Source organism: Hermetia illucens, chromosome 1 (genome assembly GCF_905115235.1).
Source record: "Hermetia illucens chromosome 1, iHerIll2.2.curated.20191125, whole genome shotgun sequence".
NCBI lineage: Eukaryota > Metazoa > Arthropoda > Insecta > Diptera > Stratiomyidae > Hermetia > Hermetia illucens.
In genome coordinates this window covers 208,231,434-208,259,037 of record NC_051849.1, presented here as the reverse complement: position 1 = coordinate 208,259,037, position 27,604 = coordinate 208,231,434, and the positions used below count along the sequence as shown (strand labels likewise).

Here is a 27,604-nt window from a genome sequence, read left to right as displayed (position 1 = left end):
AACGCCTTTAATTCTGTAAGATGGAAAGACATTATAGGAACACTAGACAATACTTTCCACGTGCCGAACTATCTCTTATGGATATTGAGGGATTATCTAAGGAACCGCTCCGTGCTCTATGAAACACTAGAGGGTCAGAGGAGGATTGAGGTCACGTCGGGGGTAGCACAGGGATCCATCCTAGGGCCGGATCTCTGGAACGCTCCCTATGATAGTGTGCTTAGACTCGACATGCCAGAAGAGTCGCGCCTGGTTGATTATGCAGATGATATCGTGGCGCTTGTTGTTGGACGCACTGTCGAACAGGCGCAAAGCAGACTCGGCATATTGATGCGACGGATACGGGGATGGATGATTACTCATGGTTTCAACCTTGCACTGGAAAAAAACCGAAGTATGACTACTTCCGTAATATAAAAAAAGAATTCCGATCCTGCGTCTCATATCGTTCGCCGAGACGATAATCGAGCCAAAACCAGCGGTAAAGTACCTCGGGCTGACTCTTTTTTGAGCAGATCAGTGCTGCAGCTGGAGTTTCGGCGCTAAGTAGGTTAATGGCAAACATTGGGGGTCCTACGTTTAGCAGGCGACGTCTCCTGATGAGTTCAACGTAGACTGCCCTTCTCTAGGGCGCAGAGGTATGGACTGACACTCTTGGCAAGGAGGTATATCGTAAGCGTCTTGCACAAGTACAGAGACGGGGAGCTTTGTACGTGGCGCATGCATACTGCACTGTCTCTGAACCGGTCGTGATGGTGATCGCAGGAGTGATCCCCGTTGCCCTTCATGCTAAGGAGCGTCAAGCCATATACAGGCGCGAGGGAAATGAGCCAAGGGAGGTTGTTCCTCGTGAAGAACGGCAACGCACTCTAGACGAGTGGTAGCTCTCTAGGTAAAATGAAATTAGAGGCAGATGGACTGCGCGGCTCATCGGCAACTCAGGTGTGTGGCTGAATCGGAAGCATGGTGAGACTGACTATTTGCTTACCCAATTTTTAAGTGGGCAGGGAAGTTTTCAGTCTTATTTGCACAAGATTGGAAAGGCACGATCTCCGAGTAGTGTGTTTTGCAATGGATTTGTGGACGACGCCCATCAGACTTTTTTTTCTTGTGGAAGGTGGGATGGGGGTTTTCAGCAGCACTATTTAAATACAGGGGTTCTATCTCCAGGCAAAATTTTCGAAGAGATGCTGAGGAGTGCTGACAGGCTGAGCCACATTGCCCATTATGCTCAGGTCCTTCTCGTTGCTAAGAGCTCGACTGGTGATAGAGCCGAATGGCAGGGGGTTCCTTGAACTGACAGTACCCTGCCTTCTGACCCCTCCCGTTGGTGAAAGAAATTACCTGATTTGAAGGCTCCGCAAGGTGGAAGAGTTCGGGGATTAGCCCGAATTAATGTGAACAACGGTTCCAGGTTAGCTCTCTGACGATGGAGAGGTGTTTAGTTGGCAGTCCGACGACGTACCGAACCAGGAGTCCAACACTGTGTGCGTAAATGCATTCACCTACCCTACCCTAGAAACAAGGTGTTCTTGACTGGTTTGATGTGCAGCCCATTTGGAGTCCGCAACGTAGGGTGTCCTTATACTTACCCTTATAAATTAATAAATACGTCAACTGAATCCTAGACCTTTATTTCAGTGTTTGTCAACTCTCCCAGGAGTTCGTCAGCCACTACTCGTATATCCCACCCTAGCGGTGATAGTGCCTTCACCTGTGGGCAACTTGTATTTCTGTGTGAAATTAAAAAAATCTAAATTAAATTATCAGTTGAGGTTTCGGTTATTTAGGAATATCTTATGCTCGATCTGTAGCTGCGGTTTATAAATCAAATATAAAAAAGATACTTTAAACGCAGGGGTAGCTCTCAATCATATTTATTTAAAAATGTCTCCCATAAATTACGGTTTTGTATAAATAAGTATAAATAACTTATGGTTTACTACAATTATTGTTAAATTTACTGCTACATGAGTGTTATTTTGGAAGGTAAAATAATTTCATCCATCTTTTCAATGGACATGAACATGTCATTTTTTAGAAATTCTTCATAAATATATAAATAAAAATAAATAAATTCCTAGAAACTATGCAAATAAATAGTGATATCTATAATAATTTATATTAAAAGATTTCTAATGGCCATGATGTGGAGGTTATTTTGAAAAATCGAAAATGTGTCCAAATATTGACCGAAATATTCCATTTAAATATCTAAAACCAATTGAATTTCGGATTCCAAAATTTCGAAAAGTTTATCTTAAAAATCAATCCGTTCATCTGCTATCTCTACACGTAATCCTCTGGTTAAAAGATATATGAATCGAAATTCTAAAACAATCTAGAATTTTGAATACTCACAATCTTCGAAGGTAATACAAAAACATCTAAATACACAATAAATCTAGAACGTAAACTATGTTAATGTATAATTACTGTAATTGCGGTAGAATGTTACTATTTTTCTGAAAGCATTTCCCAACAGAATCAGATTCACAGTCAAAATCCCTGCTGCAGCTAAGAATTTCAAAATTTATCTTTGTCTTATTCGATTAAAAAAGGATGCTCGCTGTAGTTGTAAGATTGTTTTGAATAAGATGCACAATTAAACAATTTCCGTGGATGGGTAGTCGAACTCTGTATCGAAGGTCACCCCTTGAGCGTTTTTCGGCTGCAAGGTGATCTGGAAGTCATGAGCAAGCATTCCATCCTCCTCCCGAAGCATTGGTTCAGGAAGATTGTCGTAGTCGAAAATTTGGCGACTTTCACGTTCTGCGTTATCAAAGTTATCTGACTTTTCGGACGCATCTTTCTTTACAGATGCCTTAGGGTCCTCGGGTTTTTCAGGCTTCTCTGTCTTTTCAGATTTGGTTTTGTCAGAGCCTTCCTTCGTTTTTGACTTCTTTGTTGTTGAATCTTCCCCAAGGAAAAAGTTACCTAAGGAGGAGTCCAGCAAGCTTAAGAGATCTCCCATTGCAGATGGACTTGGAGTAGTAGAAGGAGTTGGTGGCTGTGTTGTATGCAAATGCATTACTTCCATGGCATGCCCGGTGTCATCTTCGGATACAACATGTTTTATAATGGATTCTTCTGCAGCCTTGATTGGGACAATTTTCGGGATATGTTTTCTCACTGTTGAGTTGTCGTTTTGACCGTACGTCTTGACTTTGGAATGACCCTCAATTATAAGGTACATAGGTCTAGCTACACTGCCTTGTGGCTGATCATAGTGAGCAAACAGGGGATCTGTAGTTGGTGAAATAATTTCAGGGAGGACAGTGGGTTGAAAATAAGGAGCTTCGGAGGTTGTGGAGGTAGTGCTGGTTGTTGTTCTGACTGTTGAGGACGGAACTGGATTTAGGGGTTCCAAGGAAGGTGGAGGATGTGACTCATACACACTTTTCGAAGGCTGCATGACATAGTTGCTCGCGGTAGGTTTCGTTACCTCCTTTTCAAGTAAAGCGTGCAACCATGGCTTCCTAGGGGGTTGTGTGTTGTGTTGGGTATATTCGTTGCGAATACTATTCTTATTTGGACGTGATACGCTAACATAGTTAATGGACTCCTCCACGTTACTATCTCCGTAGTTTATACTATTGTGGGACCAGCTTTGACTGGGCATGTTGTAATGATTATGGTAATAGGCGCCATGGTAGTTTTCTGTCGATGAATGTTTCATTGAGGGCGAGATTGTTTGCATTGGGGGTGGCATAAGTCTTGTTGGGAGATGTGAAAAGAAATTTCTACGCATTATTGTGTTGTGCTTTGGCTCCTTTTTGTGAGATCGTTTTGAAGTTACTCCTAAAAGTAAAATATCTTTCTTTTCTTTGCTTTTGTTCGAATTTCCCCAATATTGTACTCGATCTAACACGGGTGGACTGTAGTCAAACGTGGGATCATTTTTAAGTGGGTCTCCTCGTCCTACGGGCATCCATTCATTATAGTCGACTCGTGGACTGAATAGCGCTCGTGGTCCTACATTGCCTGAAAGAAAAAAGGAATAATTAGATAAATTAGTATTGAAAGAACGAAAGATTTATTTGAGTAACCAATTACCACCAGGGGTCAAGCAGTACACTGCAGGAGAACATAGCTCCCTGAGGCCAACGAATTTCTCTTTGAGGATGAGCTGTCTCTCCTCTGGGGCGGTGCGTGGCTTTTCAGAGGCCTCTCGTCTACCAAGACCGTTAGTGAGTGGTGATAGTCACACCCTGTACGAGGTGATCCTATTATTAACAAAATGCTACAGATCTAGACTGGGAAGTCGAAAAACACCTCCCCCAATCCAGTGTGTCATGCGAACCGTGCCCATTGGATAGTTTGCAGTCAGGGGTAACTGACTGTATTCGAATGGAGCCTCACTGATACCTCGTCGCCTCAGTGAGTAAGTTAGACTTACCGTGCTATGGGGGGCTATGACACGGCGGACATCCTAACCCCCATACTCGTGGGAATCAAATGAGTACAAGCAACAAAGAAAAGAAAACGAAAACTAACAGAGTGGGGTCCCGTACCGCACAGAAATTGGTTAATCAGGCGGAGGCACGCCTCCGAAATACTGAGAGCCAGGTGATTACACCCAAGAAGGGAGAAGTTGGGACGTCAAGCAGTGGATCCAAGGTTAACATTGGTATACTGCGTGGACAACAATCAACGAACACCACTGCTCAAAAAGCAGGGACAAGCAAAAGCACGTCTGAGATAAATATATCAGAGGTCAGGAAGGAGACAGGTCTCAGTGGCGCAAGTGTTAAATGGTATCTGCGCTATCTGAAGGCAGGCCTGAAACCAGAAGAAACCCTTAAGAAGGCTCAGGACAGAGCTAAGCCATCTCTACCGGAGCCGAGAAAGCGGGGAGCAGCAGAGATCAGCCCGCATGAAAGGAATGCTCCCAAAAAATCCAAACCTGAACCCAAGGAGAGAGAAAACCCGGGCAGGTCAGGGGTGAAGGCAGGACTCAAAAAGCCCGCCATTAGCTATGCTAGTGCGGCCAAGGGCATTCGACTGGCCATACTGTTCCCCGGGATACGCTTTCGACCAGGCCTTATACTGGTGGACTGCGCGACGGAAGACACTGCAGAGTGGATTAGAACTATAGTTCCTAGATTGCCAGGCTGGGTGGAACTGTCAACATGTACTGGGGATGATATTTTAGGAGCCCACATGGTGACAGTTTTTCTGGCAAAAGACGCGACAATAGAAACGGAAGACCTTTTGGGCCTCCTAATCGCACAGAATGAAGATCTCCATACCCGACTATGGAGAGTCTTCAGAGGCAAGGTGGAGGGCAAGGGTAAACTCCTCATGATCGTGGTAGATGACCGATCGCTGAAGGCAATCAAACGTCGGAGTTGCCATATCAACCACCGATTTGGCAACATACCCGTGCATGTGCACAGGGAAAAGCCACCTCGGAGGAGACACCGGGTGAAAAGCATACCGAGGTCTTCGAAGAAGTGTCGAAGGCCATAGAGGTGGAAAGGACTGGATCAACTAGGAAAGTAGACCTGCTACCCAGTGAAGAGCAGAAGCTGACCGACCTTGACCTAGGACTCCTAGGGCTCAGGGTGGATAGCGATGTGCAGGAAAGCGCCATGTCGGAGGAGGAGAGCGATACTCCAATAGTGGAGAAGAGCTCCAGAAAATAACGGAGCCAATGGTCAGCAGTAAGATAGCCCAGATAAATCTCCACCATGCGAAAGCTGCATTTACGGTAATTGCAAGGACAAGTTCCAAGGAGAACATTGGAATAGTGCTGGCTCAGAAGCCCTGGGTTTACCGGGGGAAGATTCGCGGTCTGTGATGCCAACGCCCACCACGAAGTCTGGGGAAGCAGCGACACCAATCGTAGAGGTGGGTACCTTCTTGAATTAATTCTTAGCAATAAGTTAGAAATATATAACTTAGGGAACACTCCAACATTTGTGGCCAGCACTAGACAGGAGGTACTAGACATAACTCTAGGAAATACTCTTATGAATGGAATGGCCAGGAATTGGAGGGTGTCGGATGAACACTCTATGTCTGATCACAGGATAATCAGATTCGACATTGAGAGTAACTCCGAAATAAAATGAATAATAAGGAATCTCAGGAGCACGGATTGGGAATTCTACGCAACGCCCTTGAGCAACAACATTGCCCACCTTCAAGGGGGCGGTGACATCAGGAGCGAACTGGAACTAGAAACAGTGGTGGAAAACCTCAACACGGTCATCATTGACGCATAAGAGGCCAGCTGTCCGGCTAAGACAGTTAAGTCATCAAGGAATGTACCATGGTGGAATAGGAACTTGGCCAGAATGAGAACAGAGGCACGAAAACTCTTCAACCGGGCAAAACAAACCGGGGACTGGTAGAGGTAGTAAAATGCACTGACTGCGTATAGCAACGCGATCAGGGAAGCAAAACGGAACAGCTTCAGGGAATTCTGTGAAGGGATCGAACAGATCACAGAAGCAACCATGCTTTACAAGGCTGTTGCCAAAGTCCGGGGGAATATCCTCTGTCTGTTTGAAGAAAGAAGATGGGATATTTACCAAGAGTGGAGAGGATACGGTACACCTTCTTCTCAGAACTCATTTCCCGGTGTCCTACCCCACGGTGGCAGGCGACAACATTCTGCCTGACACCCCAACAATGAATAAAAGGGGAAGAAAGGAGAACTGGAATCTAGCAAGAGAGGTGTGGTCAGAAGCTAGGGCAAGGTGTGCAGTGGAAACTTTTAAACCACCAAAATCTCCCGCAGTAGATGACATTCTCCAAGCACTAATCCAGAGAGGCCTAGGAATTATCTTAGAGTTTCTTCTGAGGGTGGTAACGGGGAGCATAGCACTGGGATACATACGAAGGGCATGGAAACGGGCAAAAGTGGTCTTTGTCCCGAAAGCGGGTAAAAAGGATCCTTTTCACTCTAAATTTTGCAGACCAATTTGCCTAATATCGTTCGTACTCAAAACGGTGGAGAAAGTCATAGACCACTATATTAGAACTAACGTTCTAAAGCGTAATCTCCTACATCACTGTCAACACGTTTACCGGGCGGGACGGTCAACTGAAACTGCTCTGTATCAGCTGACAGTACCTCCACCCACCTCGGCCATAGAAACAAAAGAAATTGCATTTTTGGATTTTGAAAGAGCATTCGACAACACATCGCACACAGAGATACAAGATGCCCTGAGTCGCAAGGGAGTGGGAAACACCCTGGCATTCTGGATGGGCAAAATGCTAGAAATCAGGCAAATAGAAGTACCGACTGGTACAAATTCTATTGCCATGAACACTACTCCAGGCTGTCCACAGGGCGGGGTACTATCGCCGCTTATGTGGAGTATGGTAGTGGACGAACTCCTGGACGTGCTAATAAATACTGGAATACAAGTCCAGGGTTAGGTGGAGGGCATTGTTTTAATCTGTAGGGGCAAAAATGAAGATACCCAATGTGATGAATCCAAACTTGACTAAGGGTTACTAGTGCCTGGTGCAGGAAGGTGGGACTTCGGATCAACCCAGCCAAAACCACTATAGTACCATTCACTAGGAGGCGTAAGCTTGATCACCTAAGAGCCATAAGATTGCATGATATGGAGGTGAAACGAGAAACAGAGGTAAAATACTTGGGAATTACGCTAGACCAAAAATTACTCTGGAAGACACATGTCGGAAACACTTGTCCAAAAGCCACGAGGGCTCTGATGACTTGTAGATCCATAGCAGAAAATAAATGGGGTTGCAGCCTGAAGATGCTACTTTGGATATATACTGCCATAGTAAGGCCAGTGATTACCTATGGAGCGGTAATCTGGGGAGAAAGAACCGAACTCAGCACACAAGCCAGGGAATTACATAAGCTCTAAAGACTGGTTTGCGTGTGTATCAGTGGGGCAATGTGGACATGCCCAACGGCATCCCTGGAGGTCCTTCTGGGAGTAACCCCTCTCCATCAGTACATACAGATGCAGGCAAGGAGGGCAATATTCAGGATGACCGGGAGTATCAGTGAGGCGGGGAGCTGCCTAAACCGAAGGGAGATTGATATTCTTTCTAGGCGGTATCCTGAATTACTGATACCAAGGGATAACATGACAATGAGGTTTCACTTCGATAAGAAGTTTGAAACACGTTGGAGTAACAAGGCAAACTGGGATAGCATGGCTGCGACATACGGCTTAAACCAGCAACTGATTACTTGGTACACTGATGGATCCTTCACAGTAGAGGGACTGGGTTCTGGTGTCATTGGTGCAAGGAAAATGTACTTTGAGCCACTGGGCAGCTACATTAGCATATTCCAGGCGGAAATATACGCCATAGACAAATGCCTCCTTTAATCTCCAAAGGAACTACAAGGGACAGAACATTGCTATTCCTACCGATAGCCAAACAGCGATCAAGGTACTTAGGTTCAACCAGGTGAACGCTAAACTGGTATGGGAATGCCTTGAGAGACTGAATACACTCGGCTCGTCCAACAAGGTCTGGATACTTTGGGTTCCAGGCCATGCTGGGTTGAAAAGCAATGAGGCTGCGGACGAATTATCCAAGAAGGGAGCAGGGACGCCTTTACACGGGCCAGAACCCTTCTGTGGAATCTGAAACGGTTTCATGGCTATGACTCTAAGAAATGAAGAGGAAGATAGGGATATCTACGGACACTGCCTGCAGGTTTTGTGAAGAGTATGACGAAACCTCCATACACGCCCTGGGACAGTGTCCGGTACTTGTGCAAAGTAGGTCGAGGCATCTGGGTGAACACTTAATACCAGATGCAAAACTGGAAGATCTGGAAGTAGGGAACATACTAAAGTTCCTGACAGTTATAGGCCTGCTTGAGATACTATGATCAATATTTACACTATAACCAGTAAAAGGGGTTCAAAAGTTCTTTAAGGACGCAGTGCAACCCTCCCATAACAGAATAGTAATAATAACCAATTACCAGATTAAGATACAATACGGAGTTGCTATGTTCTGTATTTGCCAGCAAGTTTCTTTCCAAATAAAGATCCATCCCATTCAAGAATGTGAAACTAGCTGAATTTTTATTAGCAAATTTACATTGTAATTACCAATTCAGATACCATGAAATCTTAACACAGAAAAGCTCGTCAACATAATTGAACTCTAGAGCTGGATTGGCGATGGGGTCCTCATAAATTCAAGTATACGTTTCAAGTGTTTTAATGCGATAATACGGTTGTGGTCCGTTCAAGTATGCCCCCAAGCGATCTTTTTTTCAAGTAAGGCATTTCATGATTTCGTGTCTTTTTCTGCTTCTTCACTGTCCTCTGTTTATCTTTTGGGAGGTTTGCCAATCATGTATCGGCGAAATTATAGGCTATTTCCAAATAATACAGAGAAATATAAAATAATTGACTGTTTTAAGCAAGGCATGTGTGTGGTCAACGTGGAAGGTGGATATCTGTCAGAAAGGAGTAGCGGAAGACAAGATTCAAAAGCTATCTAAAGAGTATAGATACATGCTTGAGAAATGGATACTGAGCCCTACTTGAACGTGGTTTTAGTACCTGAATTGTAGATAGATTGTGTGAGGAATTTTAAATTGTATTTGAAGATATTCTTTTCTTGTTTACTGTTGCACTTATTCAGTGGAATTCTAGATGAGAGCCATGAAGAACGTTATCTGTAGATTTATTTTTAGAGTTGTCCAATTAAGAAAGTAGGTAAGTGTCAACTGAACGCTTGTGTACTTATGGATTCCAGCCTTAGAATTTTTAATACCAATAGTTGACTGCTAAGTTTTTATATGTTTTGTTAAATTTTTCTGCTATTTGCTCTTGTAGCAAGGGAAATTTGAATTTTTCAGCAGTGATGGGAAATATGACTCTTTCCAGTGAACGGATTCTTTTCGACTTTGTTGACCCGATATAAAAGATTTTTTTTTGGGGTAGGGAAGGTGAATGCAGTTACGCACACAGTGTTGGACTCCTGGTTCGGCAAGTCGACAGACTACCAACTAAACACCTCCCCATCGTCAGAGCCTGGACCCTTCGTCACATTACTTCGGGCTAGACCCTGAACTCTCGCGCCTTGCGGAGCCTTCAAATCAGGGAATTTCTTCATCAACGGGAGGGGAGAGGAAGAAGGGAATTGTCGGTTCAAGGAATCCCCTGCCATCCGGCTCCTCCACCGGTCGAGCCCTATCTTTTTAGCAACGAGAAGCACCCGAATTTAATGGGCAACACGGCTCCACCTGTCAGCACTCCTCGGCATCTTTTCGACAATGTTGTCTGGAGAGAGATCCCCTGTGTTTAAATAGAGTTGCTGACGAATCCCATCCCATTTTCCAGAGAAAAAAAGTGTGATGGGGGTGATCCACAACTCCATTGCAAAACACACAATCCGGAGATCGCACCTTTCCAATCTTGTGCAGGTAAGCCTGAAAACCTCCATGCCTACTTAAAAATTGGATAAGGAAATAGAGAGTCTCACCATGCTTCCGATTCAGCCACGCACCTAAGTTGCCGATGAGCTGAGCAGTCCATCTGCCTCTAGTTTTATTTTGTCAAGAGAGCTGCCACTTGTCTAGAAGCGTTGCCGTTCTTCATGAGCAACAACCTCCCTTGGTGCATCTCCCTTGAGCTTGTATATGGCTTGACGCTCCTTAACAGGAAGGGCAACGGGAAACACTCCTGCGATCACTATCGCGGCTGGTTGAGAGACAGTGCGGTACCCACACGCCACCCGCAAAGCTCCCCGTCTTTCTACTTACGCAAGACGTCTATGATATACTTCCTTGTCAAGAGTGTCAGCCCATATCTCTGCGCCTTAGAGTAGGATAGACTGCATTGAACTCATCAGGAGACGTCGCCCGCTAGACGTAGGACCTCTAGTGTTTGCCATTAGCCTACTTAACGCCAAAACTCTAGCTGCAGCCTTGTTCGCTGCTGTTTTGATTTGCTCAAAAAAGCTCATCTTTGAGCCAAGAGTCAGCCCGAGGTACTTTATCGTTGGTTTTGACTCGACTATCGACTTGCCGAACGCTATGGGACGCAGGGTCGGAATTCTCTTTTTGTCAGGATGACTACTTCGGTTTTTTCCAGTGCAAAGTTGGAACCATGTGTAGTCATCCATCCGCTTACCCGTCGCATCAGTATGCCGAGGATGGATCCCTATGCTACCCTCGACGTGAACTCCATCCTCCTTTGACCCTCTAGTGTTTCATAGTGCAGGGAGTGGTTCCTCAGATAGTCCTTTAATATCCGTAAGATACAGTTCGGCACGTGGAAAGTATTGTCTAGTGTGCATAGAATGTCTTTCCATTTTACAGAATTAAAGGTTCTGACGTCTAGCGTTACGCGGAGCACCACTCTTCGAGCTCGACGGCTATGTGCCTCCGCTCGTTGAACGATATCCATCTAATAACGGTTGCAAGGGTCCTTAGAATTTTCGCTTTCTGCAACTAGAGCGGGAATTCCAGCGACATAAACTGGCCTAGGGAAGTAAAATGGTGGGACTCTGGAGAGTACTCCTCTCCCTCTTGTCACACTAATGGCAATGTGTTTTTGCACTCTGGAAAGCCAAGCGGTCGCAGACGCAAATCCCATGTCGCATTGCTTCTGACTTCAACGGCAAGGTGTGTTGACCTGGGAGCTGGTTTCTAACTGCAAGATTATGGTCCAGGTTAAGGAGCATCACAATTGTACAATGCTACGCAGCAACGGAGACTTCCGATATAGCGGAAAAGGATTCTTTCTACGAGCAATTAAACGGAATTCAGGGGAGGCTTACTAAAGGTGACATTGTGATCGTGATGGATGATCTTAATGCCAAGGTGGGCTATGACAACACCTTACTCGGACATTTGATGTGGAAACACGGTTTTGGTGACCGTATGATGGGAGGTTCGTGGATTTCTGTAACTTCCACCGCCTCGCCATTATATGCACATTATTTGAGCACGGGGCCTGCCATATATTCAACAGGGTTTCAACTGATCGACCACTCCGCGCTCAGCAGTAGATTTAGAAGTTGTCTGTTGGATGTGCGCAACAAGAGAGGTGCTGACATCGGCCTCGAAGGGGATCACCATCTGATGGTTCCTTACGTTCATTTGTGTGTTGCCTCCGCCAATTCCTGTAGAATTTGAAAGCTGCGATTCCCAAGTTCAACATCGGTTGCTTGTGTGATCCAGCTGTCGCTCGATATTGGCAGTGCTATCTTGCTGATCGAACGGCAGATATACTGAGTAACTCGCCTGAGAATATCGATGAACATTGGGCCGCCATTAAAACCGCTCTTTTCTCGGGCACTACACAGGTCGTCGGCCACGTCCCGTATGCGGATAGGGACTGTTACTGCAAGCAGAAGAGAAAGTATTTTGACCATCTATGCACTCAAATGGAGTAAAGCCGCGGCGCTTGTTGGTCACCCCGCAGGGTTATTTATTGCTGTACCTGCAATTACTACTACACTCGAACAGAAATCTTGGGAACCCGAGAATTTTCCCAGAGTTATTACGAGAGCGACGCATGATGGCGCAAAATGGCACATGTAGCAATAAGGTAAAATCTTTGAGGATTTTGCGGTCCAAAGTGGAGTCCGCCAAGGTTGTATCCTGCCACCGTTTTGTTATCGATGACATTCTTCATGTTGCCTTGTCCGGAGGATGTGGAGGAAGTCAACGGACGATGACATCTTTCCTCAACGACGACGCTGATCACATCTGATATCTCTCTCACGGAGTCATGGACCTTGCCCAAATGGCTTTGGATTTGGAAAGAGGGTAAATAGAGTTGGACTGAAGGTAAACACCCAATAAAACCAAGGTTCTCAGCCTGACGGGTCACCGCGTTCTCCCTATTTGCATTTCGTATCATCGGAGTGCGCTGGCCTAATACTATCCCAAACGAACAACTTGGTCGGCACATAGGCCTGCCACTTGTAGGCACTGCGATCGGACAACGGAAATTCAAAAAGTTATACCAGCTTAAAGGCAACAAATAAGCCGCTCTTGTAACTAAATGCATTGAATTCAATGTCGTATATGAGAAAGTAGAAGCAGTTCTATGGACGTGCTCAATTAGCGTCGTTTTGATGCTACAAACTCTATTTACAAATTGTAGGAGGCGGAAAGGAAGTTGAATTGTGTCGTTTCAGATCGTCAGAGTCACGAAGCACAGCAGCTCGATCACCCCACAATCAGGAATCTCTTTCAGGTCCCCACAACCAATTGTTCACCTATTGTTCAGCCCGGCTGTAGTTAGAACTGAGCTGAAGGAAGTGTTTGAGGGTTTCGACTTGCATCTCTGACAATGCGAATTATAGGGTATGCCAAGTTTGGTGGCATAGTTTTTTTTTTTTTTTTTTTTTTTTTTTTTTTATGGATGGAGGTGGAAATCTTAGAAAGACGCTGCTGCGCCAGGTTGCAGCAGTGTGTGGGATTCACACCCACTAAAACCACCCCCACTCTTCCGCCCCTCCCCGCGGGACCACCGTGAAGTATTACTTCGCGGGGGAGGCTCTGGTTCGCTATACCAGCTCGTCCATGTCACGTCTCCGTCGCGCCGCCTTCCGAGCTCGATCCAACTCCAGGAGTTTTGCCTGCACCACGGCTACTGCCTCATTTACCGCCATCCAGTTTTCCTCCGACTTCAACATCTCTTCCACCAGGTTGGAGGGCTTGATGTCCGCCCCTAAGATGCTGTTCAACCTCCTTTTCTGCTGTAGAAATCTGGGACAATAGAACATAACGTGCTCCGGGTCCTCGAGTGTAGCACCGCATTCAGGACAGTTGGGAGACTCGTCCAACTCGAAGCGATGCAAGTACTTCCTATAGCCACCGTGTCCCGTAAGGAACTGTGTCAGGTGGTAATTCAATTCTCCGTGCTTTCGGTTAACCCATTTCTCGATGCACGGGATCAATGTATGGGTCCACCTGCCCTTGTCGGAGTTATCCCATCGTTGTTGCCACTTGCCACACAACTCTCTCCTGATGGCTTTTCGGAAATCCGCATTCACCTCGGCTGGATTTGCCTTCCGTTTTTCGTAGAGCCAGTGTGCCTCGCTCGCTAGAAGATCTATAGGGATCATTCCTGCGATAACACACACTGCCTCCGTCGACGCCGTCCTAAATGCGCTGCACACCCTTAGCGCAATTGGCCGGTATGCCGAACATATCTTCCTCCGGTTGACCGCGTGGTTCAACGCTCCCGCCCAGACAGGGGCCGCGTATAGCAGGATCGACCTCACCACTCCCGCGATGAGTAGCCTGCGACTATACTTCGGCCCTCCCACGTTAGGCATCATCCTTGCAAGGGATGAGCTGGCATTTGCTGCCTTTTCTCGCGCATAATCCAAGTGTCCCTTGAAACTCAGCTTGGCATCGATCATCACCCCCAGGTATTTGACAACCGATTTTGAGACGACCTCACGATTACCAACCCGGATGGTAACCGTGTTGTTCTTCCTACGGTTGGTAATGAGGACCGCCTCCGTCTTTTCGTCCGCCAGGTCCAGCTTGGCCATTCGTAACCATGACTTGATGGTATGAATGGCTTCATTTGCATAAAGCTCCACGTCCTCGGGATGCTTTGCAATTGCAATTACCGCCAAGTCGTCCGCAAAACCAATCAGCGTTGTCTCCTCCGGCACGCTAAGGCCAAGCACTCCGTCGTACATTATGTTCCACAGCAGCGGTCCCAATACAGAACCTTGAGGCACACCTGCTGTCACAATGTACTCCTTCGGCCCGTCGTCCGTCTCGTACCAGAGAAGTCTATCCGAAAAGTAACTCTCGATGAGCCGAGCCAAGTAGCTAGGAACACCCAGTTTGGCCAAAACGCCCTTAATCCAGCCCCAGTTGGCTGAGTTAAAAGCATTTTTGACGTCCAGCGTCACCAGAGCACAGCATTTGCCCATGGCCATCGCATTTCGAGCCAATTCCACGACCTTTGCTACTGCATCGACCGTAGAACGGGCTCGCCGAAACCCATATTGCCGCTCTGAAAGACCACCCGCAAGCTCGATGAACGGGAGCAGCCTGTTGTATATCACCCTCTCCAACATCTTCCCCATGGTGTCTAAGAGACAAATAGGGCGATATGAAGAGGGCACGCCGGGTGGTTTTCGAGGCTTCGGTAGCAAGACCAGTTTCTGCCTCTTCCACTGGGCGGGAAACACTCCTTCCGCCATGCACGATTCGAATGTGCTTGCGAACCACCTTGGTCTGGCCTTGACCGCCACCTTCAGAGCCCTGTTCGGAATTCCGTCCAATCCCGGAGCCTTGCTGTCCCCAATACGTCTGCAGATTTCCCAAAGTTCCTCTTCGGTAACATCAGGGATCGAGAAGACGTCCTGCTGAGCTGCCAGTTGGGGTTCTCTTTCGTCCTGCTCCTGCTGCGGGAAAAGAGTTGCAATTATTTGCAACAAGAGCCGTGGGCATGTCACCTGAGGTGATTTTCGCCCGCGGATCTTCTTCATTACAATTTGGTAGGCTGTACCCCACGGATTCGTATTAGCCTCCATGCAGAGCTTCTGGTAGCATTCCCGCTTGCTTCTCCGAATGGCCTTCTTAAGGTTGCTTCGCAGATCCCTGTATTCTTCCTCACGCTCCTGGTGCTCCGGCCTTCCTCTTGTCCTGTGGGAAAGTCTCCTCGCTCGGAGACAAGAGGATCTCAAGGCAGCGATCTCCGTGTTCCACCAGTAGTTTGGCCTCTTGCCGTGGTGCAAACGTCGTCGTGGCATCGTAGCGTCGCATGCTTCGGTTACACGCTGAGACAGCTGTGTGACCCTTTCCACCGCTGTTCCATCCGGATCATGGGCTCCCTCCAATGCGGCCAGGAATATCTCCTCGTCGAAAGCTCCGATAGACCAGCCAACCGCCTTAGCCTTTCCACCTCCAGAGCGTCGTTGACTGCTTCCCCGGTTCCCAATGTGGAGAAAGATGGCCTGGTGGTCACTGTGGGTGTAGTGCTCACTCACTTGCCAAGCCATCCCCCTCACCAGTGAAGTGCTAACAAATGTCAGGTCAACGATCGAACCCGACCCTCTTCCTCGAAAGGTGGGCACGCATCCAACGTTGGCCAGCACGATGTCCAGCTCCGCAAATGACTCCAACAGAATTTGACCTCTGGTGTTCGTCGATCGGCTTCCCCAGTCCAGGGCCCACGCGTTGAAATCGCCCGCAATGATTTTAGGGCTGCGGTCTCTAGCATCCAACACCAGACTGTCTAACATCTCCTCATATTGTGCTAAGGTTGCACTAGGAGGAGCGTAGCAGCTGTAAATATGGACACCGTTGACCTTCGTCCTTATAAAACCGGCTGCCGGGGGGGCCATGACTTCCTGAATGGCCTGTCTTCCGCACGCCCAGATTGCGGCGTTGCCAGACGCATCCACCGCCCAAGTCGCACCGCCGTAGTTTCTGTATGGCTCGCAAATAACCGCGACATCGACATTCGACTCTCGAATGGTTTGCGAGAGCAGGTCCTGAGCTGCCTCACAGTGATTGAGATTGATTTGTATCAATCTCATTTTCCTGTGCGGTTCAGCTCCCTCCTATATACCGGACATCTGCTGCTTCCCGCAATATGCCGGCCGTCCACGCCCTCTTTCCCACTGCATAACATACACCGTGGATCTCCGGTGCAATCTTTGATGAGGTGGCCCTCTTCCCCACACTTCCTGCAACTCCTCGACCTATCATGCTGGCTAGTGCATGCCGCCGCAAAATGGCCGAAATCGAGGCATCTGAAGCATCTTTTTAGAGAGATTTGTTCCCTGAGCCTGCACACGACCCAACCTACTCTTACCTTGCCCGCGGTAATCAACTTAATAGCTGATTCCGCCGGCAAACTAATAATAGCGGTCTGTGTGCCACCATATGCCTTCTTCATCCTTTTTATGGCACTCTGGTCTATATCGCCGAGGTTGAACTGCTGCTTTAGCGCAGCACAGATGTCCTCCCGTGAGGTGACTTCATCTAGGTCCTTGCACTCAACCACTATCTCCTGTTTCCGAGCTCTTACCTCAGCTTCCTCTCCAAGTACACTTTCCACCTTCCCGCGGAAGTTATCGGCCGACTTGTCGGCGGATTTACTTAACTCCAGCATCAGATCCCCTTTCTGTGTTCGCCTAATACGGCTCACATTATCCCCCAAATCCTTCAATTCCGGGTCTGACTTCACCTTTCGCAGAATGTCGGCATAGGACATATTTCCCTTCTTGGAAATAATTATTATTTCCGGGCGGAGCTTCTTTTTGTCCTTTTTCCTCTTGTTGCTCACCTTAGTCCATTGTTCGGGCCTCCGGGCGTTGGTTTCTTCCACTTTTGTAGGTGTTGTGGCTGCAATCGTGAGATTACCGACTTTAGCGGGTACTCTCGCCGACTCCGCCTTCTTTGGTGAAGAGGCTTTTTTCTTCTTCGGGGCTTGCTGTGGTCCAAGAGGCTCGCTGGTACCGTCTCTAGCCCGTTTTCCTGTCTTCCCGCCTGCTTTATCACGGGGAGGCGTCACCTGCGTTTCCCTTGTGACCTTGCCAACTGACGCTTGGGAATTCTTTTCTTCGAGTGCCTTGATATAAGACAATTTAATGCCTCTTATCAAGGCTCGAATATTTTGATGGATATTCCGCCTCTCCTTGATGAACTCACACAGTTCATTTATTCGTTCCCCAAGAGTAACGAACGCCATTCCGGTATGTTCTCGTTTGCTTTCGCGCCTTGCGCCACAAGGAATGATCTCGATTAAGGGACTATTCGTATTTCTTTCAGAGTCCCGCGACGAATCTCGACTACCAAAAAGAACCATTGTTCTCGGTGGTGATCTCCCAAGCTTCGAACTCCTCCTAAAGGGATCCGGTGTGGACCTAATTTCCAATCCACCATTATCTCTTGTAGCATTAGATGCCACAGTAGCCAAGTTTCCCACTACTGAGGCACTGCGGTCGTTGGATATCGACGGCCGGGAGCCCGCTTGCTCACTCCCAAAAACCGCCGGCACTGGGTTTCCGAAGCCCTGCACCGTAAAAAAACTACTTTTCTCCTCTTCCATATTTGGTTTAATTTCTGGGTGTCCTTCCCATAGCCAATTTTTATCCACGGGTGGGCGTTTACTTCCCACCTACCCGGCCTGCGCATAAGCATGCCCATACACGCACATCTCCGGATGCGTGCATATGCATGCCCATGACACATTCGCCGAGCATTCCCTTATCCGCACGAAGGGACGCGCCTGATGGGAGATTTGGCAACTCCGCACAGGTGGTGGCATAGTCACAGTATATTTAATAGGCAGTACCCACACTCAATGGACCACATCATAGACCCTCAACATCTGGCAGTATGTATATGTAGTTTAGTGCCTATGGTGTCTACGTATAAGCTTCCCCAATACATTCGCAAGTCCAGTTCACTGAGTGTGGATACTATTTATTAGATGAACTATGGCATAGTTTCCTAGTTTCCTATTGGCCAGTGGTCTGTGCAAACTGCCGTTATACTGCACGTCTTTGCCTCAAAAGCTATCGTGATTGGATCTTTTTATAGGAGGGCTAGACTCCCGAAGCGCGCCATGTGTGTCGCGTAGTGCGTTAGGAACGCCCAGAGTTCCTGTCGTCCTTTGTCTAATAAGCTTCTATGCCCGTAGGGCTTTTTCCGACGGCTGGGTACATCCAAGGAATCATCCTTAGCGGTAGACCCCATTTTCCCACGAAGGTCCTTTTGCAAGCGTTGAAGTCATTCCATGATTAATCTCGAAATTAACTTGCAATCTAGAGATTCCATCTAGAAGAAAAGGCCAATCCATGTTTATTTGGTCATAGAAGGTGAAATTTGGGTATCCTTACCTCGGTGGTAAATAGCACCAACAAAATTTGTTTGGTTGAATTTCTGCCGAGCTTGAATCTTGCAGGCATACCCTTTTCGACGAGCCATCCCCAATTTCGCACATAATATAGGGGAAAATCTCCTACACCAGCATCACTAAGTGGCAGGCTACCGCCGCCTTCACGCCGCTCCTATCCAATATGGTAGAATTGCATCCACTTCTATCAACCAGAACAGGTGGCGTTACTCTGGGGTGTCCTACTCACAACCCTTGTCAAGTGGCCTCCCCCAGATCAGACTAGATTATCCTGGTTCTAAGCATGGATACTACGCCCTACGCCTTGAAGACATCCCTTCAATCCTATTTTCGTTGGAGCCTTCTTGATGGCTTTGGTACTAACGTTGTTGACCGCTCTCTATATCTACATGTTTCTTGAAGTGTAACCACCGCACAAATGTGCTAATTATCTCGTAAAGAGCAGGCTCTGCGGATTTGACTTTGAGGTAATCGTGCTAAGATTTGTAGAAAGGCGATTTCTGCATAATCTTCCGTACTTTGACGCCCAGGGATGCGCTCCAGAGTCTTCAACACCAAACAGGTGAGGCCAATTGTTTTAAAATCCTTCGCGGACTCATGGCAGCTTCTACCATGTGCCCAGCGGTAAATCTTCGAAAGCCACGACATGAATAAAAGAAAGTAGAGATTGAGACAAAGTAATTTTCAAATTCACCTTTAAGCTTTCCCGATCTCCAATGCATGCCGAACACGAGAGATACATCGGATGGTTAAGGGTGGTTCAAGTCAAGAGCAATTTAAACGTCAAAAAATGGATGAATTTTCCAGAAACGAATCTGAGGCTATAATCACCAACATTCTGAACAAGATGGCCGACGAGTGGGTGGGGTAACTGATCCGTCTCGGTGTGCCGACGGCGCTTAGATAATTTTCTTTAGCATGTTTCCTCATCTCATTTGTTAGAGCCAAATGACGAAGCCGATCACGACGAGCCGACCCCGCTTGTGAACGGGACAATGGCTGAAGAAAAAGAAGAAGAGTTTCCTCATCTCATTTCTGCAGCCATGTGCTCGCAACCACGTAGGCGCACATGAATACACTCCGTCACTTACACGACACTACAACTAGACCTTTTGGGGGGAATTTTTCTCCCGCAATTACCGTCGACGTCAGAGATGTGCAATGTTTTTTTTCCACCATAAAATTTCGAACAATGCGCTGGAAGTTAAATATGATTATACAGTCTTCTTGTCCTAACCTTTTTTAGCAAGGGGAATCATTGCTCTTAATGCTTCTTTTTCAATTCGTGTTACGATTTTGTCGTCTACTGACTTGTCGTCCGTATAAATTAGTACTTTTTCTGAATACTATAGAGAACATAAGGAATTAAAGATGGTGGTAGAATCTAAGCGACATATGTGTAGGGAGAAATTATCCGTGACAAGGTGCATAAGATTTCTAACCAAAGAGAGGAACAAAATGGTACCCGAAATATGAGTACTGTATATACGATAATTCAGTAAGGAATTTTTATCTAGAGAAGGAGACCGCTATTGATTTACGCTGCAAATGAACTCAAATGAAAAGCACGGAAATTGGATGTAGGCATTCCATGTTTTAGTAGGAGTAAGGGCATCCCTAAAAGATAGGTAGGATAGCACAAAGTAGGTGGCAGATGTTACTGGAGCAATATGGAGATCTGCTGGGCACGCTTTGACAAAGTTATGAAAAGAGAAGTATAGTTATACGATGGTTATATATGATTTGAAGAAGAGGAGCATTATAAATTTCAAGGAAAAAGTTCGAAAATTGCCGAACTGGAAGGTATCAACATGTAGAGAAAATCTGCAGACGAAAGCAGCGGAAACATGAACAAAATGGCCCCAAGAGGTGCCCTGGATGAAACCGTTAGCTATTTCCTGAGTGTTTTTTTAAAGTGGACATACCGTCTATACACAAGTGGTCTGGGAACTAAGGTATCTTCGCTAAGGTATGGAAGAGGGGGCCCTTCCTCAACTGGTCAGCCCGCTATTAAGCGAATGAGAACTTATGACCAGTTCATATCCTTGGATATTAGCCGGAAGGCGGGGGGTTGGGGTTGGTGGTGGTATTATGGGGAAAACTTACTTTCCGGAACAAATTAGCGTGGTAGGTAAAAGGCAAGTAAATAGACCAGTGCCTCTGGGTAGAGACCTTTTTATTAGGACCGACAATGGACATCAAGAAATTCGACTTTGAACCATAAGGTCCTTCTCACTAAAGTTAACGAAACAAGTTTATGGACGAATCAAGGAAGGAGAGATGATGTGAACTGCAATGTGTTGGCCGTCTAGATTTCATGAACAAGGATCGCAGTAGCTAGACCGTGTCAACTGGAGGAGATGCATTCTGGAGTGCTCTTGAGTTCTTATAATGACCATCAACTTGAAAGTGAGAGAAGAATCATTTCGAAATTAATAGGTATGTTGGGGTATCTATGCCTGGTATTCTTTGGATACTCCGCTATCGTATTATGTAGAGAGATGAGTTTTCTCTCAGGTCGGATTAAGGGGTTCATTCCTCCCATTCATTGCCTCAACAAGTACAATTAAACCTTCTGCCCAAACTATTCTCCTCCGCATATATGAGCATAATTTCAACAATTTTGTTGTAAATCATCTCCATTATGATCTTATCTCATGGTAATAAGCTATTACACTAAATCTCAAATTACCTCTTGAACGACTCCACTCTCTGTCCAGATACCACATGTGCCTCCAACTAGACTTTTCACTTTCATAAAATGCTATTACATTTGAGTTTATTAGTTTTTCAGTTGATTATCACAGAAGTAGCCGGTCTGGTGCCTGTTTCAGATTGAAATGTGAGTGATCCCTATCATTATCGTTATCGTAATCATAACATTATCCAGTGTCCGTACGCGTTGAGTAAAAACATTTCACTTTCACGAAAAACTTAAATGTCTTCGTTGGTTTGAACATTGCAATCTGAACTTGTTGTGGTTTCATGAGATTAGTGAATCTGGATAAACTTGAATCTTTTATTGGTTATTCTATTTTATTTAAAATGCAAGGGTAATGCATGTTTATGTTTATATTAGACATAATTGAAATATTAGTTGGCAAATGAGAAGCATAATGAAAGCTAAGTCGACGTGATTTGCCGCAATAAGGATTGAGGGGATTTCAATTAGATTAGCTTTCAAAATCTGTTTACATTTCATCTTGTTGGGTCCTTTGGAATCATGCTAGATACAACTTATAATAATCATTATTTATGGATTTTCATACGCATGTATTAAACGAGGAGAAAATGTAATATTCGTTGAGTGATACAATTATGAGAAGCACTACGTAATCTAACATATCATCTAAATTATAAACTCAGTCTATATATTGTGTTCTTGTTAAGCCAAGTAATCTGCGGGAAGTCTGCCTTTCAATCGAGGTGGACTTTTTAGGTCGGTGAACTGATAAAGCTATAGTTTAGGCAGCCCAGAAGTTGTTAGCGGCAGGAAAATTCGGATTGGATGGATAGTCTGGCGTTTAAGAGAACAAACCTCACTAGGGCGGGACTTCAAATGCCTCGTGTATGGATATTCCGCGAAGGCATGCACTAGCGACATTGGTCAATCCCATCGATTTAGAAGATGGGTACCTGTCAAGTTGACTTAATCCAACGGTCCTCTTACGATACGGATTCATTTTGTGACCACAATCTCTGGTCACTGCCGGGTAGTTGGGGGACATCAAGGACCTCCTTCTAACAATCACAGCTCTCCGCGCTGGGAATATGGAACATTAGTGCTGCATACTTATCGATTTGTGTTAACAATAAAATCAAAGAATGACTCACATCTTTCATTGATTTCCGAGCTGCTCCAAAGCGTATGCCTTACATTGGCGTCGCAGCCTATCAACAGGTTGACGTTCTTTGCTGCGATCGTGGATGTCAAATATCGTAGTTCTTTGGGCAGAGCTGAACTATGTAAGCCGAAGAAATATACTAGAATGTGTATATTTTTGCTAAATTACAGGAACTCAGGTCCAGATACAGAAAAGCATACAGGCTCTTCTTCCTCCTTCTGTTGGTTTGGCTTCCTCCGATTCAGGGCTCCTGTATTAGTGAAGCCAATGTCTTCCTCTAGGAGGAAGACCAAGAGATTATCTGAGGAACACTTCGAGTGCTGAAGATTTATCTGCACTACCCTTAGCATGATCTACTTGAGTAGGAGGTTCGTCAGTTCCCCTCGGACCGTCGATTTTCATCACTTCCATCAACTCTTTAAGGGTGTCTACTGAAACTAAATCATTATCTGGTTTCGCGTAATGTAACACGTTCACCTTTGCGTTCCTGACTCCGAATGTAACTTGTAATCCGTCTTTTTCAGTGGCTCCAAGCACGCTCCCTTTATATGGAGCAGAAGGGATTCCTCCTGATCCATGATAACCACCCAGTAGTCGATGGGAATTCTGGGACTTTAATGGCGCAGGGATTGGATCAGACTTTCTTTACCCATGCGGGTTTTGAGCAACCAGTGGCGAGCGACCGATCTGGGGATCTTGTCTTATGGAATGATTGATCTTAGCGACGCACGAACGAAGAAAGTCCCTGCAGAACTGGCCCTTGAATGCTACAGCATGGAACCGTAATATAATATTTTATGGACCACTTGAGAGGAATCGTATTAACGGATGAATTCTCCTTTGCAGTCCAGGAGATGGTTGCTGGTCATCTGCGATAGCCTGGCTCCAACACTGGTTCACACCTCCGACACTAGTTTGGTGCTAGCGGGATTATTATCCGCCAGCGCCACATACAAGCGACTCCTGGTCACATCACTGAAGGGTTTCGCAGTTCGTGCCTCGTCGGCCGGCTATTACCGATTACCTGTTTGCAGAGATTGCTTGGTTTCCGAGTTATTGTTCGACTTGTATGAGTACCGGCCTCCTTATTCTTCACAATCTTGATCAAAACATGTGTTGCCTTCTGGTACTGTGACTTTGGGCTTTCGAAAAACCACTAGGGAAGAGCTGTGGAAGAGATGGCAAGCACGGTGGGATATTTCCGAAAAGGCCAACGAACCCATTCTATTCCCGGATCCTGCGTATTGAAAGCTGGATCAAGCGAAAATACGAAGAATTTAATCACCACCTAATAAAGTTCCTTATGGGACGCCGTGGGTACGGGAATTCTTTTGGGTCGCTTCGCATTGGATGAATCCCCAGACTATCCCGAATGCGCTGCTACACCCGAGGACTCGGAGCACAATATGTTAAATCGTCCGAGATAATAATGTATAATCTTATGAAGAAGATGCTTAGGTCGGAACTAAGTTGAAGCGTGGTAAACGCAACAGTAACTGCGATACACGAAAAGCGGCATAAACTGGATCGAGCGTGGAAAGCGCAACGGACGCGTGACTTAATTGTGCTCGTATAAACCAGGGCGCCTTCCTCCTCTGTAGTTTCGCGGGGAAGCAGATATGTGGGAGTGGTTTCAGTGGGTGAGAATTATGTGCGTAGGATTTATCTAGGTACAACTTCAAGAGAATAGTGTATATAATATCAACACAAGTCAGGAAAACCGGAAGCTCGGCACTTCAGGTATCAAAGGTTTTGTTGATGTTTCAAGTAATAATATTCGGGTACACGATGGTTTTATTTATAAAAAACTCGTAGTCTATATATGTTGAACGTACTGGATATTCAATTTGATGTAGTACTGACATTTAATGCCTTAGGGGGTAATAATTTGACGCAAAAGAGGAAACATTGACCTGCAGTAACTTTGTTGATAATAGTAGGATTTCCACCAAACTTTCCAGCAAGCGGCTCCATATTAACGTTATATTTTATGGACCTAGGATGAATTTAAGAAGGGTTGGCAGTAAATTTAAAAAACATACTATTATTAACTTTTATTTTAGCAGATATCGATATGGAGGGTATTTCGGAGCTCCGCTACACGTGTTAGTGATTACAGTTCCCATCTTCCCAACAAATTTGGTGTCAATCGGTACAACCGTTCCTGAGAAAAGTGTGTGTGACAGACAGACATCATAACATAGTGCTACATTGAGACAAAAACATCATTGAGCGTGTAGTGTAGTACCGGAGCCGACGGCTCAGTTGCGTTGTCACAAGAGATCAATCGCAGACTGAGTTTTGGTTCCCTTTCCTAAAGTAAACTCTAGTTGTTTTCTCCTGAACAGTGTATATAAGTAATAATTACTCGGACAAGTACCATGGCCGTTGTTGTGCTCAGTGGCTTATTATATAATTTGTTAGTTTATTAATTTTAAATATCATTAGAAGATGGACCAAGACAGCCTACACAGAGGAGAAATGTCTACCCTGTTGTCGACCGGTGTCGCGACAGTAGATGGGCAAGATCCGCCGCATCTAAAAACAACAAGTGAGGTGACATTTTCGGAGATCTTGGAGAAGGTAAAGATAGACAGCTCCTTCCTGGACTTGGGTGAACACGTGAGCAACAAATGGCTTACGCAAAAAGGCACAACGGTACCAGTCTATACTGAGTGCATGGCTCAATTTATTTATACTGGTAGATGCAAGACCTACCTGAATCTCTACCGAACTTTAGAATACGGCACCCGTGTTGAAACGCAACACCCCGTTTGGGGCTCGAAGGTTTCTTGTTCGCTTGAACGTAACCGCAACCCCCACGAAACTCCCACAAGGGGGTCAAGCGCTACAACTGAGCCGGAAGTGTCGTCTATGTATATAGGTCTTGGAGCATTCGTCTACTGTATCACGACCAAGAAGTCATAGTGAGGAGAAAGGACATATGCATGTCCAAAGAGTGCAATAGGAATAACAAATGCATATGTTACGAAGGAAAAGAAGAATAAGGAAGGATAAGAGTCGCGGAAGTTCCAGATGCCCGGTATTTAGCAAGAGGTTAATTGCAATGAGAAATTGAAATTGACTCAAATAAATTTGCAGAGCACGTACGATTTCAAAGCGGAAACTGTCATTATAAAGCTTCTTTCACACGTATATGGTTCCATTCGGTTCGCTACGATTTCGATCACAACCGAAAACGAACCGAACTGAATGAAATCCGTTCATACATATACGATTCACAAACGGTAGGAGGTAAACTACTAATTTCACCCAAATAGAACTCGATGACTTTAAACAATTTATAATTAACATCCACTCATTGTGAATTCAAAACCAAACTGAACCGTGCGTGTGTGAAGGCCTTGATAGCTTTTTGTTCCCACATAATTTCGAACCGTATTGAAACCTGATAAAACCTATTCCTGTCGTGGAAGCATTCGGCACTATGCGGTTTCAATTAGATATCGAATAGACAACGAATTGAAACGGAAACACCGTTTCACATATGTTGGCAGCGATCGAAACTAAACCGATAATTAACTGAACCGAATGGAACCTTATACGTATGAAATTAGCCTAAGTGAGTAAGGGTACAGATTTGACTAATGTAGCGGTGATATGGGCGTTAGACGGCCAGTTGTTTTGTGTGGGCGAAAATAAACGGGGTATGAAATCTAGGGGCTTTCAGAGCTTCCAGCGAATGTGACGGCCGTTCTGGTAGTTATCAGAGAGCAACTGTTAGAGGTCAACGATGGTAAAGTCTGGACGGCATAAATGAAGCCCTTAAGTTGGCCGTGAAATGAAGACCAGGCATGTTCGCTAGATTTTCTATGTGTGCATTTCCGAGGGAATAGTTCTTGCAGCATGGAAGCGATAGAAGTTAGGGCGGTAAAAATCCAGATTAGCCATCCTCCTACGCATCCATATATCTTCTGGTCACTGTGTGGAAACTACTTGAGTAATCTATCGTAGACCTTGTTGTTGAAAAGGAGGCCCTTGCATTTCAGAACAAATTTAGCGGTAATAAACTGAGGGCAGTCTATAGAAGGACAGCTCTAAAAGTGTGTTCTATCTTGAGAACTGTCTCAGATTATGCAACGTTTGCCATCTCGGCAATGATGCCAGTTGACACCATGGCAGATGAGATGACGACTATATACGGGTCTCTTCTTTATCGCAGAAGAAGAATGCGGAATGGAAGAGGTCTGTAAATGGATGGTAAGTGTGTTGGGAAAGCTCGGAATGGTCGGTGGGCACATATGCTGATCCCTATTATCAAGGAATGTTTGTAGAGACGACATGGCAAAGCCAATTATAACGTCATTCAATTTTTCAGGGGATGTAGAGAATTTCGGCAGTACTTGTACCAGTTCAAACGGGGCAGTTGTTGATTATCTTAACTGCGACGGAATTCTAAAAGGCTCAGAGCATGTTTTCTACCACTATCAAAAATTTGTGTCAGAAAGGAAAAATTTAACCTAGAGGAAGCCCTAGGAGAAGTACTGGTATCAGAAAATCTGGTGTGGAGGATACTGGGATGTCAAGAGATTGAGAGGCTTCCAACTCTATGATCGGATTAACCTAGAGTGAAATGCGATGAGTGAATTCAAATTCATTGGCATGTCCAGGCCAGTGTCTTATGATTCCCACCTCTTCAAAAATTTAAAAAGCAGACAAAAAGGCAGATAAGGCTAGATATGTGAATGTCTGCCAATTGTGATGCTATGAGAATTCTAATTCTTTATTTTTTTTTTTTAGTTTTGTGGTCTCAATTTAACCCTTTTACGATTTCGATTCGTCACGCTTCATGGCTTCAACTCAAATAATAATGAATAATTACTTACCGTCCTTTTGGTTTTCTGCAACTATCGAATCTATAACAGTTCCAAAGAGTATTATGGCGATGTATATTTTGTGACGGTCATTTGCCAT

General features: G+C 45.5%; 1 protein-coding gene across 1 annotated transcript; it reads right to left on the bottom strand.

The window, feature by feature from the left end:
- Window positions 1-1,871: 1,871 nt before the first annotated feature.
- LOC119647271 lies at window positions 1,872-27,604 on the bottom strand. The gene is made up of 2 exons (XM_038048164.1): window positions 27,517-27,604; window positions 1,872-3,984 (listed from the first exon to the last, which is right to left on the bottom strand). The coding sequence occupies exons 1-2, from the start codon at window positions 27,602-27,604 to the stop codon at window positions 2,606-2,608; spliced, it is 1,467 nt and encodes a 488-aa protein (XP_037904092.1). The 3' UTR covers window positions 1,872-2,605.

Coding starts and splice junctions, on each gene's coding strand:
- LOC119647271 (XM_038048164.1), bottom strand. CDS start 27,604: ATGGCAAATGACCGTCACAAAATATACATCGCCATAATACTCTTTGGA. Junction 3,985..27,516: donor TGCAGAAAACCAAAAGGACG/GTAAGTAATTAT, acceptor TTTTTCTTTCAG/GCAATGTAGGACCACGAGCG.